The 21,026-nt window shown below is 35.9% G+C and overlaps 3 protein-coding genes and 1 pseudogene across 4 annotated transcripts in view; 3 read left to right on the forward strand and 1 right to left on the reverse strand.

Annotated features, from left to right (window-relative positions):
• Positions 1-1,274: 1,274 nt before the first annotated feature.
• LOC128213395 (2-iminobutanoate/2-iminopropanoate deaminase-like) lies at positions 1,275-20,857 on the reverse strand. The gene is made up of 7 exons (XM_052919045.1): positions 20,735-20,857; positions 4,663-4,818; positions 4,068-4,173; positions 3,818-3,872; positions 3,321-3,389; positions 2,844-2,899; positions 1,275-1,788 (listed from the first exon to the last, which is right to left on the reverse strand). The coding sequence occupies exons 2-7, from the start codon at positions 4,803-4,805 to the stop codon at positions 1,732-1,734; spliced, it is 486 nt and encodes a 161-aa protein (XP_052775005.1). The 5' UTR covers positions 4,806-4,818; positions 20,735-20,857; the 3' UTR covers positions 1,275-1,731.
• On the forward strand, positions 4,780-13,319 carry LOC128213394 (ribonucleases P/MRP protein subunit POP1-like). Its single transcript, XM_052919044.1, has 8 exons — positions 4,780-4,826; positions 5,097-5,187; positions 6,116-6,288; positions 8,507-8,749; positions 9,159-9,246; positions 9,663-10,415; positions 11,379-11,531; positions 11,947-13,319. The coding sequence occupies exons 2-8, from the start codon at positions 5,103-5,105 to the stop codon at positions 13,095-13,097; spliced, it is 2,646 nt and encodes an 881-aa protein (XP_052775004.1). The 5' UTR covers positions 4,780-4,826; positions 5,097-5,102; the 3' UTR covers positions 13,098-13,319.
• On the forward strand, positions 17,867-19,675 carry LOC128215152 (zinc finger MYM-type protein 1-like; annotated as a pseudogene).
• LOC128213393 (interleukin-6 receptor subunit beta-like) overlaps positions 20,842-21,026 on the forward strand; it is a 46,009-nt gene continuing 45,824 nt past the window's right edge. For both annotated transcript variants that reach the window (XM_052919041.1, XM_052919043.1), the window contains exon 1: positions 20,842-20,981. The gene's annotated coding sequence lies outside the window, so the exon portion shown is untranslated. The remainder of the gene's footprint in view (positions 20,982-21,026) is intronic.

Genomic DNA, 21,026 nt, shown 5'->3' on the forward strand with positions numbered 1-21,026 from the left:
TCAATGAAAAACATGACAAAATGTGATCTTTTCCACTGAAAATGTTCTCATCATTAATAAGATTACACATGCAGCTTTTAGTTTTTCATAATGATTTTAAGTAAAATGAATTACTTTCAACAAAGTTTAAAAATCTATCAAAATCCAGACATTTGTGAACAAGTTCCTTTAAAATCATTTTCATTTTCCAGCACCAGAGTTTGATGATTACTAAAATCACCGATGATAACAATATCTATATGTGCAATGACAAAGTAACATAATCATCTTCATTAATTGATTAACCTTTCCCTATTTATTTCCACTCTTATGCATGCTTCCTGTCTTCAGTGTATATCCTCTAACCAATTTGGGATGTGCTTATACATACACACAACACACAACAAATCAACTTAATTATAGTTCTCACAACACAGGCTGAAGTTCTTCTGTCACTGAAAACCTGGTTTTGTCGCATTGCGGCATTTCTTGTTTGTTTTTTTAATGGGGGCGGTCACAGTTGAATATGCATTCATGCTCTTCCTTATTGCATAAGGGACCATATACATGTGTCTCAAGATGAACCCTGACAGGATTGTAACAATTTTGTACATAGTCATGGTAGGTATGTATAGACGCCGTTTCCTGACAGTGCTAAACCCATTCGCAAATAAAGACCCTAGTTCAACATTTTTATTTGAGTCAATAAAATTGAAGGGGCGGCTGGAAAAGGAGGAGGCGAGCGAGTATGAAAATCTACAATAAATTTATAGTTGCCTTATTGAAATGAGTGATATTGTTAGAATTTAGTGTACTGATATTTACCTAAATACTGACCTTCACTACTTATTACTATGACACATAATAAACTAATGAATACAATGATAAATATAATAGTTTCAGACATTGAAATACTATTTACATTGAACTATTATCAAGGCAACTAATTTAGATGTATCAATTACTAATCAAAGACAGTACAGACATTTCATCTGTTATTTTATACTAATGTTATTAGCTTAATTGTGAAGGCAGCCGAAAGCTGATCTCTTGAATCAGTTTCCTGGGCGGCTATCAATACTTTGTACATTTTAGAGGCCATGAACGCTCCCTCGATGGGATCGAGCCAACATCATCTTGGGTGAGAGGCAGAAATCTTTACTACCATGTCCATGTTAATATGCATACAAACTTGCACTGTTGAAAATATTTCAACATACTGTACATAAAAAACATCAGTGATATTTGTTTTATAGTTCTTAAAACGTGTTGTAAGGGAAATAACTACAATAAAATTACGAACAGATGCCTTTTATTCCACAATTTTATGTGATGTAAGGGGAACAACTATTATAAAATATTCAATATGTACTGTTGTCATAAAATTTTAAATATTATTGCATATACTTTTTTAAACATATTGATAATAAGAGGAAAGCCAAGAATTGAAATATAGATATTCTTTTTTGATAAGGTCTCGAATAACTTTTATAATAAATTTTAATATATTGTATAATTATTTTTTTTTAAAAATACATAATTTTTCATGTAAAAATATACATCTATTTTTTATGAAATAATACTTAACACATATGGCAAATGAAGTTTAAGTTAAGTTAAAGTATTCACAATGATTTCAAAATGTGTAAAATTATCTTATATCACAATAATGATAAAAGCTTGATGCAACATAATCACATCCATCTTGACTGGCCCCTTCAGAAGTCCCTGTGGCCCCTAACAGGATCCAAGTTATTCATCCTTCACCTCTCCAGCAATTGCGATGGCTTCTATTTCCACTTTGGCTCCCTGACAAAATGAAGTGAAAATGCAGTTAAAGGACAATAACTATTGAACAAATTGGCAGCAACAAATGAAAAATATGTGTGCCAAGTTTCAGAACTATCCGACCTAAACTTTGGAAGTAAAACCTTTCTGTTGCATAAATCCTGTCAACCTAACAGACAAACAAACAAACTGGCCAACCATATGGTGACTCCAATATACACCCCCTTCAAAATTTGTTTGTAGGAGTATAAAAACAACATGGAATATATGAACTTTGTGCACTAAGTAAATTAATGAAATGGATCCTAATAAATGGTTGACGCATTTGGGGTTTTTTAAAATTTAAATTCTTTATCATGTTTAACTCATTTGACTTAAAAGTTATTTTCCAAAAATATTAGCGCTATTTTGGTGCTCTTATAACCTGGAAATTTGTGGCCACGTAGATTAATTATTAATAGCTATTAATTGAAAAAAACATTTATAAAGGCTACTATTTTTCATCTGTACACAAATCATATATATTTTTTTTAATTTTATCATTAAAAGCAAATGAGATAGGCATAAAAATGCATTGAAATTAGATTTTTTTTTCATCAACTTATATAATGCACCTTTAATGGCACTAATGATTGTTCACATTTCACATGAATGGTTACAAGCAGATTGTTCACATTATACATGGAAATATGGCTTACCATGGTAACAAGCTGTCTGTTCACAAAACACTTTGAAATATGACATTTTGATTACAAGCAGTTTGATTACACATGGAAATATGTCTTACCAGGTTTACATATTGAAATTAAATGTTTTATGGCTTACACTATAAAATGCAAGAAAGTACCTTGAACTCAATTCTACTTCATATTAACTCCTTTATTTTGGCTTGATTGTAAAGACTGTAAAGCTGATATGAATCACTCTCCTGGGTAGAAAATATTAATGGTTCCCTTTCTTAGGAGGCCATGGGAATTTTCCCCTGGTTGGACACAAACACAAACCTCTTGCATGAAAAGCAGACAATTTTACTACTAGACTTCTCTCAGCCTCACTCTCATTCCCTGCTAACTCACCTTTGGCAATGCAGCTGCTGCATATGCTGCTCGTGCTGGCAGCTTGGATTTAAAAACTGAAATAAGACACATTATGTATCATGCAACAATGATTAAATATACAGACATGTTTCACTTGTGTTTTAAATTGCCAGTTCTAAATGGCATTCTTTTTTATAAAATGACAATCTTTTAATATATATCTATACATGAATAATATCATGTGTATTTCAAGAGGTCTTGCATTGTATTTAAATCAGCCATTTAGATAATAATGATGAAAATCCCCTGGTTTGTGACTCAAATTTCCTGGAATTCTGAACAAAATCCCCTGGGGAGCCTTCCAAAAAAATAGCATGTATGAAGACTTATCAAAATGAAGATTTATAAAAAATATTGCAAAATTATGTTCACATGCAATAATATTGGTATTTAACAGTCTTGTATTAACTATTGAAAATGATAAGATTGTGTACATGTGTACATGTTACTACTCACATTTCACATACACTTCATTAACAGCACCGTAGTTACTCATATCATCCAAAAGAACTGTAGTTTTTACAACTGAAATAACAATTTTTTTTAAAATAATAATTTAGAAGCATACCTCTAAATAATATTTTTGAAGGATTTAACATGCAGTCAATATATTCAAAACATTTGAATTGACCAATACATGGGGTTTATATACAAGTTAATTAATTCAATAAAAAATACAGGTACAAGCCCAGTAATTGAAAATATAAAAAAAAGTTGACACTGTTTAAAGGCACAAGGCTAGGGCAAATGGCAATAAACTTGAGACACAAAGCTATCATATTATTTTATACACTAATTAATGTCACTTTTCAAGTTCTGGTGCACAATTTAAAACTTTTATTTAATTTCATATCAGTTGAGATACTGGCATAAACATGCTGTTAAACATGATATTCATGTGGTGATCATACTTATACATACTTTTGCTGATAATCCTATAAATATAAAAGTACCTTTATCATAAGAGCTCCCAGCTTCTTCCAGAATGATTCCCATATTTTTCAGTGCCTAAAACATTCAATTACAAGTAAATAAACAGTAGAGGTATGCTTTTCAATTTTTTCAATAGACCAAGGGACATAACTCCAAAAATGTTTAAGCTTGTGTGATATAAGCACATAGTGTGATGTATGTACATGTAGGTGGTATTCAATAACAGTGGGTAATAATATATGTGTATTTATGGGTTGAGCAATGTCACACCTGTTCTGCCTCTGCGACCACACCACCAGAGACGATGCTTCCAGTAGTCACATCCAGCCCGATTTGTCCTGATATGTACAATGTCCTATCTGCAAGCACTGCTTGGCTGTAAATCATTCACAACAAAATTACACAAATTAAATAAAAATATTAATTATTATATCAGTGTACATATATTCAGGTAAGAACACTATACACATGTACATCTATGAGTTCATATTCATGGTTGAACTTCAATTTTATTAAAACATATGTACTTACTTAAGGTAAATTTCACACTAAAGTTCTTCTATTATTACTTTTAGTACTTATAACTCAACATTTAAGGTTACATACTGCATTCACATGTAGTTCTTTATGACTTTTGAGCACATGCAGAAGAGATTTACTGCGTGTGGAACGGTTATTGCAAGCAACATATTTAATAAATGAAATAATTTTACCTGACTGATCGTTATAGAAAGTCAATTTAAACATGAACATGTAAAACGAAACAAGTGGGTACGAATTATCCCTAAAAATATTAGTTCTTCCAATTTAATTCTAGTCCGTGACACTTCCAACCATTACTGGCATTATCAAGAACAGACTCAACCTGTATGGACCAACTGCTCCAGGTGCCTTGGTCGTCGATATTATCTTTCTAATAACTGCAGACATTTTTGACATTTCCAACTTCGGCTTTTTACTGGGCGATAGGTCCATCGAGTAAGCACAATGTAAGATGGCTGCGCCCATTACACAGAGCCAACTGAAACGGTAACATGTATCATTTTTACAATTTTTAGCGATGCCAACAGAATGAAGCATTTTAATTCCATTGATCATTGTACTTGCATTATAAGTGTTAAGGTGAAATATTCTTACTAAATCTATTGTCTTATAAAATTGATTTGTCATATGTATTCGCGACTTCACCTGTGGGTTTTCATGAATTAATTGCCCAGTGTTTATTGCTATTCATTAGTCAATAAAAATACACGTGTTTAAAATGTTTTAACGTGTATGTGTTTCACAATTTACTTTTAGAACACTATGAAAAGGTTTGCCAGCCCATCACACTCGGAAGCCAAAAAGCTGAAAGCAAATGACGATGATTTGCTTAGTCTTGCGCCAAGAGGTAATTTACTTCTCAAGTTGTCATGTCTGGGACTGTTTACAGGAATGAACTCTTCACAGTTTATTATATGACAAGTCATTAGGAACAACAATTGCTTATCTTGGGCAAGCAATTGAAATGAAGCACTGAAAGACTACATGTAGGTGTGACAACCGTGATTTTATTTTTTTACAGTTCAGTTCACAGGCAATAAAATTGAATCCAAAAATTCTTTTTAGTGACCAAAAACTCTATAAGACTAACTGATAAGTGCTTTTCATTACCTATGAATAATGTAAATTGATGATCATTAGTTAGTTTCATGACAGTAATTAATAAACCTATATGTACATGTACTAGGATATATAAAATGTTACATTGCTTTTATCTCGCAAGTGTTTAGCTAGTGGAATATATGTTAAATGAAACCTGATATTAGCTGAGGGTGTTTTGACAATTTCTAGTAGGTAAAGTAAGTAAGTTAGTCAACCCATTTCCATTTTCTGCGCAATCATCTATCATCATCTATTCCCCTCAGTTCCAAACAAGATTTATTTAAGATTCTTTGACTTGCTTTCAAGTTCACATTTATGCTGCAATCTTATGAACCTAATTCAAATAGGGTTTTTTAATTTGCACTTTTTTAAACCATAAAACACCAAACATCCCTTATTGTAACCCCTGCATATTAATTCTTTTAACATGTCATGTCAAAAATTAGATCTGACAAGACCTGATTTCAGTTCTTCGGTTATATTACCTAAAATCGTTTAAAATTATGACATTTCGTTTTGACAAGTCATTGGCCACTTTGACCAGAGGTAAAACAAGCTGTCAAATTAACAGCAATATAAATCACTGCAAAATCATTATATATAAATACATATTACATTTTAAAATCAGGTTGTGAAACTTGTAAATATACTTTATAGCTTTATATTTTTTCCAGAGGTAAACATTCTTCAGTATGTGGAGAGCCATGCAAAGGAAATTCATAAGCTTACTGAAGAGTTGCGGCCAAAGCCATGTGGGGCACAGATTTCCCAGAAACTACCGAAACACATGCAGAGGAGGGCCATGGGACATGATGTGAAGAGACTTCCTCGCAGTGTCAGAAGTCAGGTACTATGATTACAAGTTCGTTTTGATGGAAATTGCATCATAATAGTATATGTATAAAACATGACATTGTGCTGATAAATTTAGATAGCATAAATGGAAATTTAATTTTATCTGGTCATTCTAAATGCCTCATTCAGGTCACTAACCTTTGATCTAACTTTTAACTGAAATGCTATTGCAACTGTCAGATGGAAGTCATATACGAGGGGTGATCGCAAAGTTTGTGTAAATTGTTCGTAACATTTTTATTTTTATTCCAATACATCTGAAACTGTATTATCCAGAAGATCAATATATTTAGAGATAAAATACGAGGCAAAATAATAATCGGCTCACTATAACAACAATAAACAGTATCCTTGGCAAACCATCAGGCCCTAGTCAGCGCACGCCGAAAAGTGTATACTTGTTATCATTCATCCACCTTAAGTAATGCAATATATACACTGGTTATTATTGTCAAAAATCCGTGCAAATCTTGCACGTTCAATATCAATGTCATGACATCATTTCCATAGAATTCATCGTTGTTTACTACATCCGGTTTGAAAATAGCAGCTTGTTTGTTTGAACAGTCAAGGAAACCAAACCTGCATCATGACGTCAACTGGAAACGTTGAATTACGGAGCGTCATTAAATTTTGTGTCGGAATAGGAATGACACCAGCTGAAACGATTTCAATGATTAAAAGAAGCAATACTTTAAAGGAGTTTGGCCCGGCATTCGTCTACAAATGGCACAAAAGATTTGAGAACGGCAGAAAATCGATTGAAGACAATAAGAGAGAAGGTAGGCCTTCAATCGTGATCCCAAGTGTTCGAGAAAAAGTGAGGGGTTTTATTCGGGAAGACAGACGGAAAACATTGAGACAGATTGCCAGTGAACTCGACATATCTCCTTCAACTGTGCATGGCATTCTTACGAAAGAGTTAGGTATGTCGAAAGTCAGTGCGCCCTGGGTCCCGAAGTTGCTGTCGGACAAAGAAAACCAGACGCGTGCAAGGTGTTCAGCTGCATTTTTGGATCGGAGTGCAGCCGAAGGTGACAAATTCCTTGATAGAATAGTAACAACAACCGAAACTTGGCTTCATCACTATGATCCGGAGAGGAACGGCCAATCGTCGGTGTGGAAAACACCAAGAACACCGCCACCAAAAAAAGCTCGGGTTCAAAGGAGCTGCCGAAAAGAGATGGTCATCTTCTTCATGGGTCACTACAGGATGATCCTTCAGCACAGAGTCAAAGATGGAAGGGCGGTGAATGCTGACTATTACTCAACGGTAAATATCTATGCAACCCATGGATGTAACTAATAAATATATTAATAATTATACAGTTACAAAAAAAAATAAAAAAATTATATATAAAAATATATAGCAATTATTAATTTTATTGAAAAGGGATCTTGTCAATGCTCTTAAGAGGAAATGGCCGGCTTTGGACCTTGATCGGATTATCCTGCACCAGGATAATGCTCCTGCACATAGGGCAAACTCTACACAGCTAGAGACTACATTACTGGGATTTGAAGTATTACAACACCCTCCCTAAAGCCCTGACTTAGCACCCATGGATTTCAGGACCTTTCCCCAGATAAAGACTTCCCTCCGTGGACAGCACTTTCAGGACGTTGCTGATTTAACACTGGCAACCCGTCGAAAAGTTTCACAACTTGACACAGACTGGTATAGGGAGACATTTAACAAGTGGATTGCGAGACATCAGAAATGTGTTGCCTTGCGTGGTGACTACGTAGAAAAAGTGCACCGTTCATTGAACATGGATGACGTGTGATGTTAATTGACGTCGTTTACTTTTTCAGCGTGTGTCAAGTGACGCATAGTGACTGTGTTGTTATTGATATAACTTTCAAACTTTTTAATGGATTCGTATAATATTTATCATGGAGTATTGTAATTCATTAAACATTATTGTGGTGTATTTTTCGTTTACTTCTTTACGATGGAGCAAAAATTACAATACATTTACAAGAACTTCGCGATCACCCCTCGTATATATATATATATTACAGACATTCAATAAATTTAATTGAAGAAAATATTTATGTTATGACTATTTCAAATAATTTGACAGACTCAGCAAAGCTAATAAATACTTGGTAAAATCCCTTAAATGGGTTGTAACGGTTTTTTTTTGCCTGAATAATAACGTTCCTGTTAATGTTCCATCCATACACATTCCATATTCTTGTTCCAGTTTACAAACAAGCCTGCTGAAAAAAAAAACAAATGCCCGAGCAGACGACACCGAAGACGCCCAAAGAATCTTCTGGTCGAGTACAATCGCCGTCAGAGGAAACACGTGTGGTTGGAGACTCATATTTGGCATGCCAAAAGGTTCCATATGGTGGATAAATGGAGTCATAGGTTACCATGGAAACCAACGCAGCGTGGAGAGAGGGCTTGCTACAGAGCTTCTGCTCAACACTGTCTTATTCAGGTGATATTATGGTTCAGAAAAGAATGGTCTATAGTTGCCTGTGTAGAGGGCCAAGTTTTAACCTTCTTGTTGTGCTAGTGTTCACATAAACAGAAATGTCTCAGATTATCAGCTATAAAAATAGAAGCTGAAAATTAAGACCCCAGAAATAAGTCATCAAAAATTTGCTCCTACTTTCCGAAAGTTGAAAATGTGTAAGAAACAAAGCACAATTAATATTAAAAAAAATCATAAACTCTGCAGTCCTAAAATTGCAGATAAATGATATTTTTTTTGTTATTCACAGCATTTATTTTGGCAGAATTGGACAAGTTACCAAATGCAAACATTAATTTACTTGATATATATATTATTATTGTCTGTGAAAGCATTGAGCAGTTTTTAAAACAGCCTTGTTTAATGTTTCCAGGATGTGTCGTATCTGTGCTGTATTGAGTTGCAAGGAGACCAAATCACCCTGCTAGATGGCCTGTCCCATCTTACAAGTTCCCAGGCTGGTATGTATTTTCAAGAATATTGTGAAGGTATGCACAGCTTGTTTGCTGATGTTGGTTTTTATTTAAGAAAAAGATTGAGGTATTGTCATATCCTTGGTTTGTCACCATTGTTGTGCAAAAACTTGAAACTTGACCATTATGACAGAAATTGTCATGTTGGCTGAATGATCATAAGACATCGTTAAAAAGTTAAGCTATTCTTATTTAACAACCATTTTATGATGTCCTAGTAAGGTTACTTTAAGTTCAATCAACTGTAGCCACTATGTGAAGTGCCTCTGAAATGCTGAATGTTCATATGATTCAGTAGTCAGCTGTTGGGTTATCATGTGTGACAGTTCGTAGCTTAACAACTGGTTTTGTGGATTCATAGTGTGTTGAGCAGAAGATAAATGGCACAGCTTTTTCAATTTCAGGCCAGACATTTTCCGCAGTATCATGCCTATCAGGGACAAGGGAAGGACAAACCATGCTCTACCATCATGATTCCTATCCCTGGAAGGCCATTGGTCCAGTTTCTTTTACATGGAACCCATCTCAGCCAATCACAGTGCAGAATGAAAATGAGTCTTCATCCCAACCCTTGGCAATACAAACTGCCAATGGATTGACCAATCATAGACAGTTGTGGCTGTGGTGCCATCCAGCATGTTTTGATGAAGTTTGGTTAGAACTTGTGAAGAGCTTCAGCTTAACCGAAAAGTTAATGACAAAACAAAACAGTGCTTCAAATGATATGAAAGTTGACCAAGAGGAGACAGCAAAAGAGACAGAAAATGAAGGCATTAATCCAGCAGTGTGTGACAAGTTTAAAGCTGACATAGGTGCCGAAAACAAAGAAAGCAATGTAAAAATGAAGTCACTGAGTGGTTCTATCAATAGGTTCAGATTAACTGGACCAGAATCTGTAGCAATTTTAATGGACATTTTGCAACCAGCAAAAGTCATGACCAGTGAAGAAAAAAAGGTTGGCAAACAGTGGTGGGGAGAATACTACACAGATAAAGGTAGAATTCTGGAATTCGAGGAGCAATGTATGTTTTTCAAGATCGCGAGTCAATGTTTATCACCAGGGGAGCTACAACCTCATAGTGTAGTTGCCATGACAACCAGGGATCCAAGGCTGACAAGACCTGAGCAAAGGACTAAGGTGGTTGCTGATGAAGGCAGTAAGTGTTGGTAACTGAAAATGTGGCCGAAATTTGGTCCCATTCGCAATCCCCAAAAGTATACCTTTTTCACAAAAATTGACTGAAATTCACAATCCAGTTTTTTTGTTTTTTTTTAAATTTTCCTCAACTTTCAACAAGTCAACTTGTACAGTGGTGTTTAAATGCATTCCTTATCTCTTAAAATTCTTCAAATTTTGTATTTTTGTGCATTTTTTTTGTTTCCTTGTTTGAAATATACTATTGTAAATTCACAACTTTGTCGCTTATTTTCACAATTTTAAGGGGCAGGGTAAGGGCCCTTGCTTGCCCCATTCACAAAAAACACAATGTTCTACTTTTATTGTCAGTTGTAAGGTTGAGCTTGAAATGCACAACAACAAAAGTATTGAATCTGTACATTAGCTTTTTTACAGGTCACAAAAATTTGAACCACAATTTTACAGGACAATTTTAAATCAAATTATTAAATACTCTTCCCCAAAAAAGAAGTGAAATTTTTCCGTAAAAGTACCCATGACCTTCAATACGAATCACCATATGGGAACTGCAATTCCCATTTTAGTAACAAGAAACTATGATGTCATATTGTTTGCTGACATCATATTAACTATAAGACCCATATCTGGTTGTCATTATTCACTTGTTTGTACCTGAGCCCCATACTCAGTGTACTACCTAGATAAACTCTAAGATTTCCTTCTTGATTTGTTTGTCTAATATTTTGCTTTCCTTGGAAATATAGTGTACAGCTTTTATGACTTCTTTCAGATAGTATACAGTACACACCATGGTTGATTATTTAGTCTCAATGTTGCCACTTTAGTCCACCAAGAGCAAGGAGTCAGAGGCATAGAGGCAGTGTTGTACACACCAACATGGAGAGTTCAGATTCCATGTCACAACTATGGTCCATTTTTAAATCCCATCTGTAATTATTATTCTCTATTGCCTTTGTTTCAGATATCAGCAGTGACCAGTCCGCGGTACAAACCAAGGTTAAGTGTTCAGTCTCCTCTTCGCCATTATGGTCCACTGAGGTCAGGGAGAAAGTTTTAGCAGGGAAACACACAGATGCCGAGATACACAGCTTCAAGGCTGATCAGATAGTTAGAGGTGAGAGAGAGAACAGATAGACAAACTATTCTCTAATAACTGAAATGGACTATAAACAACAAGCGATTCTTGTATAATGCCTTGCGTCAACTAAAAAGGAACAAGAAGTCTGGCCCCAATTTCTCGAAACTTTTTAAGTCCCTTATAACAGGATTAAGCTAAGCTGCCTTTTTTTGGTATGAATTTGTGTAATATCAACTTCTGTAAAAGTTTTTAAACTTCAAAAGTGAATTATATTAAGTCATTTATCAAAATAAATTTAAGTACCGTATGTACTTAGGTTTATTGTTATAAGCTACTTAAGCCAGTTAAGCTTAAGAAGTATCCAAAATTGGCCTGTTACTTAGGTATTTTGATGCAGACTATACACTTATTTCACTACTCAACGTGATTAACTGACTTTATTGTACTTTAGGCCAGCCTCTTGAACTTGGAGTAGAAGAGTCTGCAATACCAGTTATCCTTATTCAGCGACCTGGCAACACTTTTACCCCTAGCAATAAAGGTCATCTCCATGGCAACAATGGAAGTAAAGATGTTGCTATTGGTTTTGGAAGTGGTTTTGACATCCTTTTTCCTAAAGGCTGGGCAATGCCTTTCTGGCTGGGTTTGGTGTACCGAGGAGCGAGATGTGGAGGTTTGAGTGAACTTGAGGGTCAGGCTCATGAGGGGAGAGAACTTATGTTCCCTAATTGCCTACCAGATACTCAGGCTGGTAGGGAATGGGAGTCAAGTCAGGAAAAAGAGTTAGTAAGGAAATATAACCGGATTCCACCGGGAAAGAGGCCTAACTACACCAAGTTGAATGTCTTGTCACCTTTTAGATGCCCCTGGGAGATCTTGGTGAATCAGGCCAATGGGGATAGATTAAAATTGAATGGAGTAAATGAAGAAATGAATGGTGATTTGAAAAACGGAGAATGTATGAAGCAAGGTGATGGTGATGTAACAAAAGGTGTTCAGGAATTTGATGGTAACTTCTTTGTGGTGAGGTCTTTACAGACTTTGAGGCGGTTTAAGAAGATCTGCAGTGGAGGCCTTGGCACCAGTAAGGCATTTGATCAAGAATTAGTATCTTTCTCTGATGATCAAAAATTAGGAATTGTTCCTGTGACTTTATCCATGGTTCATAGAGGCTGTCCTGTCCAGTTTGCCAAAATTTGTCTTCCTAGTTTGCAGGATTTGCAACAGTTACAAAAGGACAAATCTTTCGGAGGTCCCCTGGAACCAGCTAGGGTGGACCCCTTGGAGCAACAAAGAAATGAGTTGAAGAGAGAACTTAAAAAGAAGGGAGTGAAAAAGGCAGTGAAAGTAGACAGAACTGTGACAGTGTTGGCAGAAACAGATGGGGAGAAGATTGAAAAAGGGAGAAGGGAGGTAATTGGTTATGTCTGCCAGGGAGGGTTTTCTCTAGGCACGGGGAATGGGGGTGGTCTAGGGTACATTGCTGCTGCAGTGTTTAAGAAGTTGTTGGATCAGGCAGCAGACAGGAAGGGACCACTGGTTTTGATCAGGAATCCTACATCTCTACAGTACCGCTTTGCAAGCTTGTCTGTCATTGTTTAGATAATTTTACATCAAAGATACAATGATATTGACTTGTACACATTTTAAACATTATGGTTGAAATTGACTTTATGCAATGAAATTGCCATTGGCATACAGTACACTCCTGTATGTATTATGAAATGATTTTGGTTGTTAGCCTTATTGTTATTGGAAAAACCTGTGACGCATATGTTGTTTATACTACATAATTAAATTCTAATAAAGATTCATTATTTTATATCCAGGTTGTCTGTTCAGTATTTCTGATCCATTTAACATTCAGTCATAACAAAATTTAGCAGTTCTTGAAACAAACAGCTTGGGTCTCTTCAAATGACTTGATACTTCACACAGTTGTTCAGGACAATCACACAATGAGGTTACATAACTCCATATTATCCTTAATACAGCTATGGCTCCTGATTGACTCTGACAGGAACTAAGGTTAAAGTTTTAGAGAAGGCTGAAGTTTTAGGGCAAGGTGGGATTTTATTAAAAAAAACTTCTATACCCTTTTAATCGACTTAATACTTTGCAGAGTTATTGACGACCATCTTACAACAAGGTTACATAACTCCATTTTAACCCTAAATACAAATTATGGCCCTTGATTGATTTTTATTCCATATGACTTGCACTTTTTTTTATCTTTTAACTAGGTTTTCACAAATTGAAAACTAGTTATTAGAATGACTTGCATCGTTGTTAGCGCAGGCCTGTGGAAGGGCGGCTTCAAACTCACCTATGGCATCAAATTATTTTAGTTAGGTTTGACCAATAGTGACCAAAGTTAGTATATGGGAAGTGTTTATGGGACTGGGTTTTGTGCCCCTTCAAGGTCAAGGTCACTGTTACTATAAATAGAAAAAATGGTTGGTATTGAATAACTTAAGTTAGGGTCGACATATTGGGACCAAACTCGGTATATATGAAGAGTTAAAAGAGACCTTTGATGGGATTGTGTTGGGGCCCCGATAAGGTAAGGTCACTGTTACTAAAAATAGTAATATGGTTGTTAATGAATAACTTAAGTAAGGGTTGACATATTGTGACCAAGCTTGGTATATGGAAGAGTTTATGGAGCATTTAGAGCCCCTAAGGTCACTGTTACTAAATATATAGTACAGTTCGGTTTTCTATAACTTAAGTGTTGTCATATTGTGACAAAATGTGATATGTAGGAAGCGTTTATGTAGGACTTCCATGTTATTGTGTTTTAGGTCACTAGGATCAAGGTCAAGGTCACTGTAACTAAAAGTAGAAAAAAGCAGTTGAAACTAAATATCACAACAAAGCCTGAAATTCTGTCAATCACTGATTTGTCACATCTTGATCAGGGTTTTTGTTTTCTTTTTTTATTGCTTTTGACATGCACTATACAGCATTATTGTATTCATTTCTAAGACATTTCTAAGACAATGCAGCGTAGTGGAGCGTGCTGTCCTATGACAGCTCTTGGTTAGTGTACTGGTATAATGCATATTAAATGTGAGTTAAATGACGTTTTTTAACGCTGTAGTTTGCTGCAAATATTATCCTGTTCAGTTTATAATTGAGTGTCTCAAGTGGTTTGTAGAAATGACAATAATATCAGTTTGGGAACGTTTTTTGAAGGATATCGATAAGAATTGTTTTAGTTTTAATTATATTTTTTAAGTGTATGTTAATTGAGTCTTAATGATATTTTTTATCGTTGTAATTGATATTTGCTCCCAATAACAAGCAATTTCCTAACACGTGTTGTTGTTTTTGTAATGTGAAGTAGCCTGTGATGTCCCTAGATTAATTAAAAAACAAATGTTTAGTCTAGTCTGTAGTGTCCGGTATTATTGATGACCTTCAAAAATTGTGAAGAAGTCTAGCTTGTTTATTCTGGGATATTTTTACTATTTTGATTAGGAAATAATTGCACAATATTGCAGGGGCGGTATTCATAAAAGTTCTTAAGTCATTTTCTAACTTAAGTCACTTTTCCTAATTTTATTTTCTCTTTAGTCATATGAAATTCCAAAATACATTATTTCTATTGACCTTGTTGAAAAAAACATCCTTTAATGTTAAAAACACTAAAACATTTCTTTGCATTTGACTTCGAAAAAATTAAGAAATTGACTTTAGTTGGGAAATGACTTAAGTAGTTTTATGAATACTGCCACTTGTGAGTAAAACCAAACGTAGGACTGGTGCACGTGTCTTCCAGAGAGTGAATTAAGATTTGATAGAATTTTTAAAGGGACTTGCTCATGTTTTTGGATCAAAAATAAGTTGTCCTGTCAATGCATCTGAAAACACTTATTTGATCATTATTTTACTCAATGATATCAGAATTTTAGAAAAAAATACAATTAAAGTATAAAAATTATCTTGCTTTGAGTGGGTTGCGAACCCACCCTGGTAAAGTCAAGAAAAAATTAGAAAATCAACACCTTATACATTAAGCCATGATGCACCAGAAAAATGGATAGTTTGCCCATTTAAGAAGACATTGATAACATCACCTGATAATGCCAACATCACCTGATAATGCCAATCAAACAATCAGGCAACAATAAAAATGCTCAATCCCTTTAATGATGGAATTGAAAGTTGTGGTCTTCAGAGACATATATTTGAGCAAATATCAACATTTGCTGAAGGTTTCCAGCTGCTAGTATATATAAGTTTTAACAATGCTTATTATTTGCCACACTTTATTTTGTATTAGAACACAAACTACATTTTTAGCCAATGAAATTCTAGATGGGCAATCACTAAGTACTAGAGTTGTAATCATTAAGAATTACACCTTGCGCAGGTGTTTAAAGGTCTGCCTTCTACCACTCATCCGATACACACTCCCTCTGTCAGAGTTTAATGTATCAGCCAATGAGGTTGTATTCTACGTGAGGAAGATGACCTGAAGTAATTTCCTAATGAATAAGAAAGGGCTTGTTCGCTACTCTCATTCTGCCCTTTCTTATTCATTAAGAATTTACTTCATGTCATCTAACTATTACATAACAGTCAGGGGCGTAACTAGGCATACTCCTGTACGCCTGTGCGTACAATTCGATTCCGATTTTAAAAAAATGCGAAAGGCTTAAACTTCGAAAACAGGCATAAAAACCAGAGGCTTAGGGGGTATAGGCACATAAATACTGACTCTGTGGTTTGTCAGAACTGTTTTCGAATTTATGACTTCGAAGTCAGTTTTCGGAAGAGTGATAACAAAACGTGTCTGCTTTTTTAAAATTTTAACTATTTTTTCAATGATGTCACGCTTGTGACGTCATCTATATAAGTACACCGAGGTTATTCCGAGTAAACAGCCATTTAAAATGGCATCCTCGTGTGTTTATCCGCCGTATCCGGGTGTTTTTGCTAGCAGTATTCAACCTTTGACTGATGCTCAGAAGTTTGAGCTATTGTCCACTTCATGGGACGAGGCACATTGTTGCTCTTTCCCATCAAGGTATATGTGTTAAATAATTGCTTGACACTGTACCTCGATGTACAACTATTTCATATTTGTTTACGTCGGATATGTATACTAAGCAACTAAAGTTAGGCACCGATATATCATTCATTTATTGCCTTCTGTACCGAGTATTGTATGTTTTGTTATGAAGATTTTTTCCCATGCTAGGGGATTGTACACATGCATTATTTAAAAAAAAACATGCAGCTATTGTCCACTTCATGGGACGAGGCACATTGTTGCTCTTTCCCATCAAGGTATATGTGTTAAATAATTGCTTGACACTGTACCTCGATGTACAACTATTTCATATTTGTTTACGTCGGATATGTATACTAAGCAACTAAAGTTAGGCACCGATATATCATTCATTTATTGCCTTCTGTACCGAGTATTGTATGTTTTGTTATGAAGAATTTTTTCCCATGCTAGGGGATTGTACACATGCATTATTTAAAAAAAAACCATGCAGTACAGTACCATGGTATGGTATACGATTTTGTAAATAGCAGGCAACATTGTACCAGTGTGATTATTAACCGCAGAGTAGCAAATACTTTTGAAACGTCGTCATAACATGGTAAAGCAAAAGCTTTCAATACTGTCAAAATTATACGATAAACAATTATTTTGAATTTATTTTTATAATTTTCAAAACAAATAATGTAAGTGCAAATACATTATAATTTTATCTTATTTACAGATTCAGCGGAGGAAAACTTCGGAAGGCCCAAGGTGTCTGGTTCAGGACCCATTCATGGCTGAGGTATTCTATCAGCAAAGATGGCGTTTATTGCGCGCCGTGCTTCCTTTTCGGTGACCAGGTGGCCCGTAGTAAAGCTTTGACTAGGGAACCTTTTACAGACTGGTGTAATTTTTCAAAGATTGTAGAAAGACATAGCAAATCCCAATGTCATATTGACCAATTAATTGCTGCGGAGAACTACTTGGCCGTGTTAAAAGGGCAGAAAAAAGACATTGAGTGCACAATATCATCTCAATTTAACGCCATGGTTGAAAAGAATCGTCAGATTTTAGTGTCTATTGTTGAAACAATTATTCTTTGTGGTCAGCAAAACATTGCGCTAAGGGGTCATGATGAGTCATCAAGCAATTTCCAAGCGCTGTTGCATTTCCAGGCAAAACATAATAAGCTTCTCAATGATCATTTGGTAAATGGTGAACCCGGTATACATCGCCCAAGATTCAGAATGATCTGATAGGTATTTGTGGCCAACTTATAAGTGGCGATATCGTTTCGAGGTGTAACGATGCTGGCGTATTTGGTTTCATGGCGGATGAGGCAACGGATGCTGCCACTATGGAGCAGATGGCCCTATGTGTGCGCTTTGTAGATTCAGAGAGTGACGAGATACACGAGGAGTTCCTCGGGTTCTCCCAATGCGAGTCTACCTCTGGAGAGGCATTAGCTAATGCATTCATTGAAAACCTCACGAAATTAGGTATGCAAAACTATTGAAAATATTTCATTGTTCTGTAACACATAAATTATGTAGTCGCATAAATGATCTTTAGATAATTGTTGGATTTAGATTAATTATACAAGTGAAAATTCCATACAGAATAAAAACGCACCCTTTAGAAAACCTTTTCCTTTTTATGTTGTATGCAATTTTCATGTGTCGTACACTTTTTATTTTATGTAATGTCGTGTTAGGGTCTTTGCTAAAAGATTAAAATAGCAGAAAAACGAATAAAACTTACCTACTGTTTAAAAAACGTTCTACAATGCTTATCATAACTCGTTTTAAGGTGTCAAAACAGATCAAATGCGTGGCCAGGGGTACGATGGTGCCAGCAATATGTCGGGCATACATCGTGGAGTGCAGGCGAGGATTCGATCCCTCATACCAGAGGCGATATACACCCATTGCAAAGCGCATTGTTTGAACCTCGCCATCATCCATGCATCCAAAGAGGTTTATGCCAGAAACCTTATGAGTTTGGTGCAACAGGTGGCATTCGCCTTTAATTATTCCGCAAAACGCTTACTTCAATTCCAAGAAACGCTTGCAGGAGATGATGTCAGCAGGGAAGGCATGGCGGAGCGAACGCGACTCCGATCACTTTGTGAGACTCGCTGGACGTGCGGACGCTTTGCACACATTCCTTGTATCATACAGGTATAAAACAATCTTGATTATACAGTCGAAAATGAAATCATTGCGTAAATATTGTTTTATTGTTATCCAAACACCATACTGGCATGGACATACTTTTTTGTATCCTGTAGGACCGTGGTAACGACACTCGACCGACTTGCCTATGAAGGGGATACGAAGGCTGCGGTACATAAATTGTCAGTTACGAATTTCGAATTTATTGTGACCCTGGTGGCGATTGAACATTTTTTGTCAGCCCTAGTTCCACTGTCTAACATGCTACAGGCAAAGGACTGTGACTTGCTTCATGCAGCTAACAACACACGGGTGTAATTATGGTTCTTCTTCAGGTAAATTTTATTTTCCATTTTAAATGATAAATGTTCATATTCAGCACACACGTGTAAGCATGTACATAGTAATTCGTTATAATATCCGCAGCGCCTTACGACTCCTAATTCTTTCAGGCGGAGAGAAATGACAATGAAGTCTGGAACAGCCTGTTTCAGAAAGCGGTGGAAATTGCTGGTGACGTTGAAGTCATACCCGCCGCTCCCAGACGTTATGGTCGTCAACAAAATCGACCGAACGCTCCAGGTAATACATCCGAATTTTGGAAGAGAAACATGTATTTGCCTTTCGTCAACCACTTGCTGGTAGAATTAGAAACACGCTTGATGCAGGGCCATGGTCGGTTCTGTGCCCAAAAGCTTCTTCCATTGAAGGTATCTTTTAACATACATATACATCCTTGGATTTGTTTGCTAGATCAGGTATATGATTTATTGTAAACTGATTTATTTAATGAATAAAAAACCTATGTCGCAACATTTGCGTTCTTATGTAGATTCAGAATGACGGTCTTCCCCGGAAGAGTATCAATGATGTGTACCAAGCCTTCCACGCATGCCTAGATGTGGATGAAAACATTTTTGTCCGCGAGTGTGAGCGGTGGCGTATGTGGTGGACGGACGCGACGTTGGCAGTTAACCGTCCAGCTGCCCCGGCGTCTTTAGCGGAATCAATTACGCTTGCAAGCAAAGCCCTTTACCCAAGCATACGACACTGTCTCACCCTTTTAATGGTCATGCCGGTGTCTACGGCAACAGCCGAACGGTCGTTTTCGGTAATGAGAAGGGTCAAGACATACCTAAGAAGTACGATGGGTACTGAGCGCCTGTCAGGTCTTGGTCTCATGAATGTATACAGAGACAGAGAAATCAGTGCCGAACGCATTGTCTAACCAGCAAAACAGACGCCTTGCCTTTGTGTTCAAGGTTTAAATCTTAATGTCGCTTGAGAAAGACACAATAGGGAAATTTTATGAGATCGATTATGTTTAATAATATGTACTGCGTATCAGAGAAACAGTATATTAACATTTAATCAATCTGTTTTGATTTTTTCTACCCAAATATATGTCGTTAATATAGCCCCTGGATAGTCACGAAATGCCAGTAAATCGCATCCTTCTCCAAAAAAAATTCCGGGGTGGGGGGGGGGGGTGGGGGGGTGGGGGGGGGATGCCCCCGGACCCCCCTGTTATGGGAGTACACTTCAAAATGACTCAGTTACGCCCCTGACAGTGGCGTAGCTACATATAGGCCTTGTAGGCCTAGGCCTACAACTTTTTAAAAAAATACAAAATTTAATTAACCCAAAGATGCAATAAAAACTGCTCAAACACTTTGAACGACTCAAAAGTTTGTTTTATTTAAACTAAAGAATGGTATTTATTGAAACTATGTACAGAGTGTATTGCTTGATTTTATTGTTATCATTGCAAATATAATTAAGTGTGTGAAATGCTAAAAAAGTCCCCAAAACTCATAATAGAACCATCGGCCTACAAGCTTTTTAGGCTAGCTACGCCCCTGAATAAGGAAAGAGTGCATTTTACAGACCGTGAGTGAGTCCCATTAAGGAAGAAAAATATTTAACAGACCAACTTCAAACATTAAGACATTTATTTTAACCGTCTTGGCATTGATCAGATTGCATGTCCAGGTTGCATATTTAAAAGGAAACCATGCATAAATCATTCGGTTTACTCCAATATGAATTTTATAACTTACTGGCAGGTTGGATTAAAGCACGTGTTAACTATGGAAGTTACTACCCTTTATATTCTTAACCACCGTCTTATGTCAGTAACCACCTACCGATAAAACTACATTGTATTCTAATTAGAGTGACACTTGATAAATGCTTTTTCACGAATTCAGGAAATACTTATAAGTGATATCTTTTTTATTGATTAAACTCTATAAAAGGATTCATATTTGGTATGGATTTCAGTGACCTCCTTATGTAAATAAGAGGGTGAGTCAAATAATGTTTAATCTTTATTTTATTCGATGTCTTTAA

This window comes from Mya arenaria, chromosome 13 (genome assembly GCF_026914265.1).
Source record: "Mya arenaria isolate MELC-2E11 chromosome 13, ASM2691426v1".
NCBI classification, from domain to species: Eukaryota; Metazoa; Mollusca; class Bivalvia; order Myida; family Myidae; genus Mya; species Mya arenaria.

Coding starts and splice junctions, on each gene's coding strand:
- LOC128213395 (XM_052919045.1), bottom strand. CDS start 4,805: ATGGGCGCAGCCATCTTACATTGTGCTTACTCGATGGACCTATCGCCC. Junction 3,873..4,067: donor TGGTCGCAGAGGCAGAACAG/GTGTGACATTGC, acceptor TGAATGTTTTAG/GCACTGAAAAATATGGGAAT. Junction 1,789..2,843: donor CAGCAGCTGCATTGCCAAAG/GTGAGTTAGCAG, acceptor TCATTTTGTCAG/GGAGCCAAAGTGGAAATAGA.
- LOC128213394 (XM_052919044.1), top strand. CDS start 5,103: ATGAAAAGGTTTGCCAGCCCATCACACTCGGAAGCCAAAAAGCTGAAA. Junction 6,289..8,506: donor CTCGCAGTGTCAGAAGTCAG/GTACTATGATTA, acceptor TTCTTGTTCCAG/TTTACAAACAAGCCTGCTGA. Junction 11,532..11,946: donor GGCTGATCAGATAGTTAGAG/GTGAGAGAGAGA, acceptor ATTGTACTTTAG/GCCAGCCTCTTGAACTTGGA.